This window comes from Leptodactylus fuscus, chromosome 9 (genome assembly GCF_031893055.1).
Source record: "Leptodactylus fuscus isolate aLepFus1 chromosome 9, aLepFus1.hap2, whole genome shotgun sequence".
Lineage (NCBI taxonomy): Eukaryota > Metazoa > Chordata > Amphibia > Anura > Leptodactylidae > Leptodactylus > Leptodactylus fuscus.
Genome location: NC_134273.1, coordinates 80,068,713 through 80,079,074, shown reverse-complemented (window position 1 = coordinate 80,079,074; position 10,362 = coordinate 80,068,713). Strand labels below are relative to the sequence as shown.

The 10,362-nt window shown below is 39.8% G+C and overlaps 1 protein-coding gene across 1 annotated transcript in view; it reads left to right on the top strand.

Annotated features, from left to right (window-relative positions):
- Positions 1-1,076: 1,076 nt before the first annotated feature.
- MDFIC2 (MyoD family inhibitor domain containing 2) overlaps positions 1,077-10,362 on the top strand; it is a 45,005-nt gene continuing 35,719 nt past the window's right edge. The window contains exons 1-2 of the mRNA XM_075286740.1: positions 1,077-1,210; positions 1,355-1,430. Of these exons, the coding sequence (XP_075142841.1) occupies positions 1,355-1,430 (76 nt within the window). The 5' untranslated portion in view covers positions 1,077-1,210. The remainder of the gene's footprint in view (positions 1,211-1,354; positions 1,431-10,362) is intronic.

Genomic DNA, 10,362 nt, shown 5'->3' with positions numbered 1-10,362 from the left:
ATGGGGACACTAGCAGTCACTGATATGGTGAACCTGGTAGCCATTTCTATGGGGATACTGATAGATCTTGCTATGGAGACACTGATGGACCCTGCTATGAGGACACTGATAGACCTTGTTATGGAGACACTGGTAGTCACTGCTATGGGGACGCTGATAGATCTTACCATGGAGACACTAATAGACCCCGCTGTGTTGTCCCTTGTAGTCACTGCTATGAGGACACTGATAGACCTTGGTATGGAGACACTAGCAGTCACTGATATGGGGGAACCTGGTAGCCATTTGTATGGGGATACTGATAGATCTTGCTATAGGGACACTGATAGACCCTACTATAGGGAAACTGGTAATAACTGACATGGGACCACTGATAGACCTTGGTATGGGGACACTAGCAGTCACTGATATGGGGAATCTGGTAGCCATTTGTATGGGGATACTGATAGATCTTGCTAAGGAGACACTGATGGACCCTGCTATGAGGACACTGATGACTGATGACTTTTTATCTATAGGGCGACATCGTAGTTGCAGTATAAGTGGCAGTAATGGTGCAATATAGCCCTGACCTACAGTATTATCCATATCCAGTGTCACTAATATTCTCATATCTGATATCTGTAATTTATATCCTCCTTGTATCATTATTTTTCTAAGTAAAATTTTACAATTCCCCCAGCATTCATTATAATACATATCATGTTAGTAAGGAGTGAAGGGGGTGACATCATGTCTCTTCCAATGTAAGTGGCGATGACATCATCATACTCAATCTGAACAGTATATACTGTAATTATAAGGCATAATAATAAATCAATATACAATGTATGCAGTGGACAGAGGGTGATTTTTGCGTACAGCACTAGGGAATATGTCAGCACTCTCTAAATAATAGATAATAGGTTGTTTATGTATGGCACGTGGCCTTGCAGAATGATCAGGGTTCTTCTAGGTAATCCCCAGTATCGCTGAAGTGGTTAATATGCCTTATTGTCTTTTATGCTTAGGAAGCTTTGCAAGTGCTGAGTTGATTTTAAACATCTCATCTAATGTTGTCTGCAAAATCCCCTCGGTAGTAACTTAGATGATCCTGGCAATAAGACAATTCTGGCACCGCGTAGTGAGTGCATTCCTGATCAATTCACTGCTGTCAGTATGAGAGAGCCCGGACAACAACGCACAACAAGCCAGTGTGCTCACAGAGCAGGTGAAGTCCCGTCCATTCCCTTCATTTTCATGAACGAAAAATTTCAATTTTTTGAAAAACGAGGAGTTGAATTTGGGCAGGGGTTAAAATTTTTGTTCAATTTTTTTTTTTTTTAAATTGACTTTTCTTGAATTCTTTCCTCAGATGTCAGAAGCCAAGACGAACAAAAGTGGAGTCGTCTTCCAAAATGAGCAAGAAACCATTGCTTGGCTGGCAGAAGGTAGGTTGAGTTTTTGTCGATTTCTATACAACACTCTATGTAAGGATAGACTTGGGACTGTTCAACCCTTAATGGTTTTGACCGTGCGAATCCTTAATGGTTTTGGCCTAGACGTTGATGCCAATGCATAGGAAAACTGGAAATGCTAAACTGAAAATCAAAAATTGTGTAATTTTTCTTTGCGTAAATTTTATTTTTACTTGATGGAATGTCGGTGTCATCGGAACAAATCCATATTTGCTACACCGTAGTGTATAATTCAACAAATATATGTCTGCATCGACTTCTGCTGTATACTGAGTAGCTTGATGCATTGTGGTCAGCTACTGCTTTATGGATTTGTGAATGGGCAACTTAGATAGATTTAGTGGACCCATTAAAGTGGCGCTGTTGGGTTTCCGCTCTTCCCTATCGGAAAGCAGCAAAGGATGAAAGTATATTGTTTTCTATAGTTTAGCTAAGTATCCTTATGTAAAAGGATATTTAAAGGGGACCTCTCACCATGTACAATATTCTAAATAGCTTACATCATTCGATTACCGCTAGGCCCCTGAACAGTTGGGCTTTATTTTTTCTAAATCGGTCACTCCATTCAAAAAATTTGGCCCCGGGAAGGTTGTATGTAATTCAACTCTTATTCCCAAAGTGGACCATAACCTGGTGGGAGATCGACCAATGTGTCCTTACTCTTGATTTGAGATCCGGAGATGAGTTACACAAGATGCTCGCCTTGGACAAAAGCCTTCATTCATGTCAAAATGTTGGGCATTACTTATGCTTTGTGTCTAGACGAGAATGTATCAAATTTGTATTGTACGAAATTGAAATTATTCAAAAATAAAGGTGGAGACTTCTGTAACGTCAACAGAATGGACGCCATTTTCCATTTCAAGCAAAATCTGAGACCTGTTGACGAAAAACTCTCATATTTTATAAAGGTGTGAGAAATGTTCATCGGTGTTGTCATTTTCTAGAATGAAGCCAGTAAAACCCTCACGAGAAAGAACAATTCCTGATGACTTTTCCAGACTTTACCCTGAAGAACCTAAGATGGCCCTTGAATTAAGTAATGGTCCATTAGGCATCTTCAGGACTCCTGGATAGGGCTTAAGAAAGCCCCAAGGAGTTATGTACTTTAACAAGTTTCCACCTAGTAAATGTTAAGAGTCTCAGCTATCAGAAAAGGTACCATGTCTTCTTAAGGAGATGTTGACCTTATCAGGCCACCATGCGGTGTGTCTTACACACCATACATGCTCTACTAGGAATTCTGCAACAGAAAATGCAAATAAGTTCTCCTTGATGGAACAAGGAAGTCAAAGTCTGGCTCTACCACCAATGGTTTGTTTTCCTTTTTACATCAAGAAGAACTTATTTGTATATTCCTTTCCTACTAGGAATGAAAGGGTGTGAGCACCCAGGAAGAAAATGCTAGGTATACCGCGCTCACTGGTCAATCAGCAGAAGCCAGATAGTTAGGAAGAACCTTTACTTTAGTTGTATAAAAAAAAACACAACGCGTTTCAGGTAGATGTCCCTTTCTCAAGTGCATACAGTACTTCCAAATAAGAAGTCACCCCATCCAAAAAGGTTGTTACCCCCGATCTATTGGGAGCTACCTTCCAAAAGTTGGCACTAGAGTTTGTTTTTTTCCTTCAAGGAGAATTTGCATATTCCTTCCCATAAGTTTCATAGATCAGATTTGTTCCAAAACTAGAGTAAACTTTTTATAAATAATTTGCAAGTTTTTATCGATGGTTCAAGTCTCTGCTTACAGGGCAGCATGGTTAGCCATGTTACTTTGTAGCAATTGCACCAAACACTAAGGATACATGATGTCAGAGTGCCCATGCAAACCTCTGCCGAAAGCACCCGTAATGGACAAGTAAGCATCATAACTGGGCCATTGACCATTAGGTGTTCACCTAGGGAAATGATGGCACCAGGGTGCACAATGGGGAAAGAAGATGAGTCAATCAAGGCAGTTTGAAACTCTGAGTAATGTTCTACTGGGAAACCTTGAGTCCTGAATTTCATGTAGATGTTACTTTGACATGTTCCAACTACCTAACCGTTGTACTGACAAAGTACACAGTGTATTTTCTCCATTAATGGCGGTGATTGTCATTTGGTGCCTATTTATGTATTTATATTTTTGAAACATCTTTGCCCTCCTGACCAATCTGACTACAACAAAGCGCTTGGTTATTATCTCACACACATTAGAACGTAAGCAATCATTGCAGGATGAAAGTTCACCACCAATTGTCTGGGTGCTCGTCTTTACGTATAACCATGCTTCAACGTGTGAAAAGATGCAAACACTAAAGGTCATTTTCTAAGTGGAAAACGTGACTGCGTAATACAAATGAGTTTGTGTGAGGAATCGGAGTTAGGATTTTTCAATGCTATATGAAGGGCATACCTTGACAATACAGGATAGGAAAAAATAGAGCTCGCAGAATACTAATTTTCTTTGGATTGGAGAAACTGGATGAATAAGGATATTACTGTCTTCAAGGTGGGCCAGATATGGTTTCTGACATGCCTAGTGGTCCAGTTGTTTCATGTATCGGGTTGTTCAACAGAATACAAAATTCCTATTGGTCCCATGGTTGACTTGACTATAAAATTTTTGGTGATCTAGTAGATGGTAAAATCCCTGGTGGTCTAGTAGATGACAAAATTCCAGGTCATTCAATGGTTTCTAAAAGCCTTGGTAATTTTCTCAGCTACATGATCCACCTTGTCCAGTGGTTTATAAAATTCCTGGTGAGTCAATAGGTTATAAAATCTCTGTGGGTCCAGTGAGTTATAAAAAATTTGGCAATCTGAATGAAAGAAATCTCGGTGATCTGGTACGTTATAACATGGTTTTATAGAATCCCTTTTGACCCAATTGATAACCCATTGGGTATTGCAATTCCTGGTGATCAGCGTAGTTATGAAACCCAAGAGGTATTGTGGTCGGAGTCTTTGAAGACTTGTTAGTTTTTGGGGATCCGATGGGTTGTAAACTTATTTGTAAACTTGTGGATTCGGCTGTACTTCTAGAGGGGTGAAGGGAAACTTCTATAATTACCAACCTTAGGTGGATGACCTTTGGGGCCATATACCGTGACCCAAGATAGGCTACCAGCCTCTGTTAAATGGTATATATATTTGGCGGTGACCCTGTCGCATATGTAGGCAGCATATTTTAGATCAGGAGGAGCGAATCAGATTGATATTTAGATTTGTAAAAAAAAGATTGAGTATAACTTTTTTATTCCATTATAAATGTCTTCATTTTTGGCTTGGTAGACCAGTGGGCGGTCTTACAGAGATAGCTGTCAATCACTCAACAGGACCACCCTTTGGATTTATAAGGGTTCTTCTTGTACCACTACCATCAACCATCTCTTTGCATCCTTTAATAGGCTCCATTCCAGTGATATTGGCACAACTAGAATTTTTGGTTTAGCTCCTACCATTCCTGAACAATTGGTGCTGATCCAGCCTAGGATCGCCCACCTGACAACCTAAGGCTGAGGCCCCACGTTGCAGAAACACAGCTTTTTTTGTTGCAGATTTTGCTGCCGTTTTTTTGAGCCGAAGCCAGGAGCGGACTGAGCAGAAGGAGACGTATAAGAGCTTCCAATATATTTCCCATTCCCTTTGTAGCCATTCTTAGCTTTGGCTCACAAAACCACAGCAAAATCTGCAACACAAAAAGCTGCGATTCCGCAAAGTGGGACCTCAACCTAATACGGATATTAGGTGCTGAAACTAAAAGGAGAAAATAGGTTAGTGGAGTGGCATCTAAAGGAGAATGCAAAGAGTTGGACTGGGTCGAATAAATGTTCACGTTACGAGTTCAGTCCACTATATATCAATGTGCTCCGCTCCTCCTGCTCTATAACATACTGCCTGCCTGTGACAACATCCCTTTAAATGGTGTCAGTCTCACATTTTGTGATTTTTGCAGTCATTTTTGCTCTATGCAAATAGTCGTACCGATAATATCTGTTTATAACATTAATATTTCATGGGCGCTTCAGATTTTCGTTTTGCACTCACAGAATAGAGACATCGTCCTGACCTGTAAATAAAGCTCCTATACAGTTGCATAATGCTTTTATTGTTTATGTACAATGGGATATTTATTAGTGTATACTCAGCATGTCTCCTTCCTGGCGATAAATATTTTACAAGTACATTCTAAAAGGACGGGATATTTTACATTTCACGCGTACGATATATTTACGCCATATTTAAATACGACTTCTATTCACAGGTGATTTCATATCTCTGTAATACAGTTACCCAGGATTCAAATGGAAATGTATGAAGAGCCGGCAAACAATGAATTCACATTATGTGTACGTCCTTAGGCTGAAACGGGGGAAGAAAAATAATACAAGGAACGCTACATAATAGCAAAATTGATTGTTCTATTATGTGGAATAAATAATAGTACGCTGTAACCAAAAAAAAAAAAGAAAAATCTAAAGAAGATCTGTCACAATTCACGGATCGGTAAATGCTTGAATTTCCCATGAAATAACAATTCTGGAGAATTTTTTCTTAGAACTTTTTGTTGTGCCGGTCTTCTATTATTCCTCTCAAAAATGTTGCAATAAATGGACAACTGGGTGTTACTATTTGTTCTGTCAAAGTGGAGGGTCCGGCGGTCTGGTGCCCAACATGAAGGGGCGCACTCCCATCTGATAACGCCCGATAGGCCAGTTACTCATAGATTTCTGCAAGGAATAATACAGGAAAGGCAAGAACCAAAGATGTTCCAGAATTGTTGCTTTCTTAGTTTTGTCAATTGAATATATTTAAAGGGGTTTCCCAGGACTAAAAGACTGGACTAAACTTGCCAATATCAGATCTGGGGGGTCCAATATCTGCCACTGACTGTATCAAGAGACCTCAGCATTCAAATGAGATGAGCGCGGCATTCTGTTCACTACTTATCAACCACAGTGCCATATATTGTATAGTGGCTGAGCTTGGTATTACAGACTGGTATTGAGACTGATAAAATTGATGTCACGTGACCCCATGAGTGGATAAAAGACTTGAATCAGCAGATCTGTGTGGGTGCCAGGCTCCATCAATCTGATTTTGATGACCTATTCTAAGGATTGTTCATAATATTTTACACTTGATTGACCCCTTTAAATAATAATAATTGGCAAATATCTTTGGGAGAACCCCAAAACAGGGGTGACTTTGGTCTCCCGAAAGAGAAAGACAGCCAGGGTAGTAGTCACATTATATGGGACTTGGCCACTTTATAAACCAGTCACATCTGAAAAGGAGGCGTGGTCTGAACTTTTAGCGTCCAAATTGGGTGTGCCAATATATAAAGGGGGCATGGCAAGATCCCGAAGTGGATGACCATACTCATGGGATTATGGATCAATCTAAAACTTGACTCCTCGATTGGAGTCATCCTTGGGCATAACTTCAGATGGCAGCAGTACATGTAAAAGCAGGAAGGGATGGAAGTGGTATGCGATCACACATCATAAAAAAAATAATTTATTAGGGGGTCTTTCTTAGATTTTTCCTGGATATGTTGTGTGCTGGTGGTCTATCCCCATGAGGCCAGCAAAGCTGTTGTCGGAGGCCAAGTCTAAAATGGGACCAATTCTCATTTGTCATCGACCCTAGAAGTGACCCCAGTGAGCTGGGAGATTAGTTTAATGTGTATGGCAACCTTTAGTCCCTATCAGATAAGTGGTTTTGGTCCCACAAACTACAAGATCATCATTGTTCACTATGTATGGGAAGAAGAATGGCAAAAAAGGATTATGTTATTACCCCAGGCGTACACCAAAGATTTTGGGGATCCGGAATGTTAAAAAGAACCCAAGGACCTGTCTAGCTCCCTTAAGGTTTTTTAGGTAATCCCGACAAGACTAAGTGAAATTCAAATTTAAAAAAAAATCGTATATCAAATTTAAAAATACATAAAACATTCTAATTTTTTATTTTAAAGTAGCAAAAAAAATAATTAACCATTACAAAAAAAAAAATTTCATTTTCAAAAACGGTTCCATAAAATCTGCCATTTTTTTTCCATGAGCAGGCCACCCTATTTTTCTCCTGAAATTTTCTTTCCTATCAGTGTCTATTAATGTATTTTTTAATTGTACGCCCTGTAATCTATAAAAAATAAAAAATAAATGGTTATGTGTTTTTCGCTTCTTCTCACATTATCTCAATTACTCTCATAAAACTGTTGCCTCTTTAGTGAAGGTCGCAATTAAAAATTAAGTCGGCTCCTCGCACGCTTTTCAGAATATTAAAAACCCTCAATAGGAATTCGGAAATAAACTCATTCTTTTTTTCGTGAACGTCATTGCCAGAAGCATCTTTATTTAAATAAAATTTAAAAAAAAATCTCAATTTTTTTTTTTTTTTTTTTCTTAGTATTCTGGAAATGAAATAATTTGTTAAAATAGGATTATTAAAGAGCACAGATTTAAAGCCTATTGGAGAATTAATAAATAGCCAAGTCGTTCTCTAAATGAACAATTTGAATTACCCATTAAAGGATAGAGATTGAGATTGTGTTTCAATAATAACTTCTCCTCTTCAACCTGTAACCCGCATCCTTCTTCGTAATTCTAAATCCCAAAAGTGCGAGGATATCGACGGCGACAAAAACGCTCCCTCCCCCCAACTTGACCGGCCCTGTTCTTGATTAGATCATGTAGCGGCGGTTATTAAAACTAATATCATAGCCAAAATACAGATGACAATTGTGTATGCATATTTTTAATTGCGTTCCCTACTTCAGACTCCCAGCCATTTAAAAAACAATATTTTAATGTACGCTACCTAACACAAGCGCCGTGCGAAAGAGGCCGCAATAATTCCGCCCGCGATTGTTAAAAAAAAATGCATTTTCAGCCATCGGTTTGATCATATTATTCAAAGTTAATTGCATTTGCCCTAAAGAGACTTGCAACTTGATATTATATTATTTTTGTCATTTTCATTTTTTTCATCAGTCAATCTTATGTTCTTTTTTTTTTTCAAGTTATAGATTGAGCTTTTAAGAATTTTTAGGAAAATTAAAGGAGATTTTTTATTTTATTATTTTATTCCTTTTATTTTTTTATTTTATTTGATACTGTCATTTGATCATTTTTTTCATGTCTTTATAGTGGTTGATGTTCTAATCTTATACAATCCTCCAAATCCCCTGCATGGATCTATGTAGATGTAGTTGAGGTGTATGGGAGAAAAATCTGTAAAGGGAGTTTGTCACCAGAACCCACCATATCAACAGTTAGATAGGTTAGTGTCACCAGAACCATCATATCACCCCAGCCCTGCAGATAGATAGGTTAGTGTCATCAGAACCAGTATATCACCCCAGCTCTGCAGATAGATAGGTTACTGTCACCAGAACCAGCATATCACCCCAGCTCTGCAGATAGATAGGTTACTGTCACTAGAACCAGCATATCACCCCAGCCCTGCAGATAGATAGGTTACTGTCACCAGAACCAGCATATCACCCCAGCCCTGCAGATAGATAGGTTACTGTCACCAGACCCAGCATATCACCCCAGCCCTGCAGATAGATAGGTTAGTGTCACCAGAACCAGCATATCACCCCAGCCCTGCAGATAGATAGGTTACTGTCACCAGAACCAGCATATCACCCCAGCCCTGCAGATAGATAGGTTACTGTCACCAGACCCCAGTATATCACCCCAGCTCTGCAGATAGATAGGTTACTGTCACCAGAACCAGCATATCACCCCAGCTCTGCAGATAGATAGGTTACTGTCACTAGAACCAGCATATCACCCCAGCCCTGCAGATAGATAGGTTACTGTCACCAGAACCAGCATATCACCCCAGCCCTGCAGATAGATAGGTTACTGTCACCAGACCCAGCATATCACCCCAGCCCTGCAGATAGATAGGTTAGTGTCACCAGAACCAGCATATCACCCCAGCCCTGCAGATAGATAGGTTACTGTCACCAGAACCAGCATATCACCCCAGCCCTGCAGATAGATAGGTTAGTGTCACCAGAACCAGCATATCACCCCAGCCCTGCAGATAGATAGGTTACTGTCACCAGAACCAGCATATCACCGCAGCCCTGCAGATAGATAGGTTAGTGTCACCAGAACCAGCATATCACCCAGCCCTGCAGATAGATAGGTTACTGTCACCAGACCCAGCATATCACCCCAGCCCTGCAGATAGATAGGTTACTGTCACCAGACCCAGCATATCACCCCAGCCCTGCAGATAGATAGGTTAGTGTCACCAGAGCCAGCATATCACCCCAGCCCTGCAGATAGATAGGTTAGGATCTCCTGAATCAACATGCCTTGACCTCTTTGTAACAATGACAGTGCCTTCATTAGCGATATCTCAGCAACAGAGACAGTGATTCACAAGAGACAAATACTATTTGATTTAGGTGATCCTAACTATAAGTCTAATACCTCTTTCCTGAAATGTTACTCTATTTTCTAACCTCCCTTACTAAGATTGCAGCAATATTTGCAACTTTTCAAAAAGTTTTTTGTCATTTTTTAATGCAAGTGACTTCAAAAAGTCGCAAATCCCAATATTTGCTATATTTCAGGCTTGATAAATTCAGCCTATATCTCACTTGTATATTTTGCCTATTTTGCATGCTGTACCTTTCTATGGTTGCTGGAAATGAATTACTTTTTTGCACACCCGAGCTTGAGAGTATAAACTTCTCCTGGTTTGATTTTGAGCCAATCAGATGTTTCTCCGCCTCTTACTTCCTCTCTACTCTCCAAATATGCAGTCACACAGACACACAGAGAGAATAGCTGCAGCTGCACATCCTTCTTCCCCCGCACATCCTTCTCCCCCTTCTATTCTTCTCTATATTATTGTAGTCAATATTTCAAGGACTGAGGAGGTTCCTGGA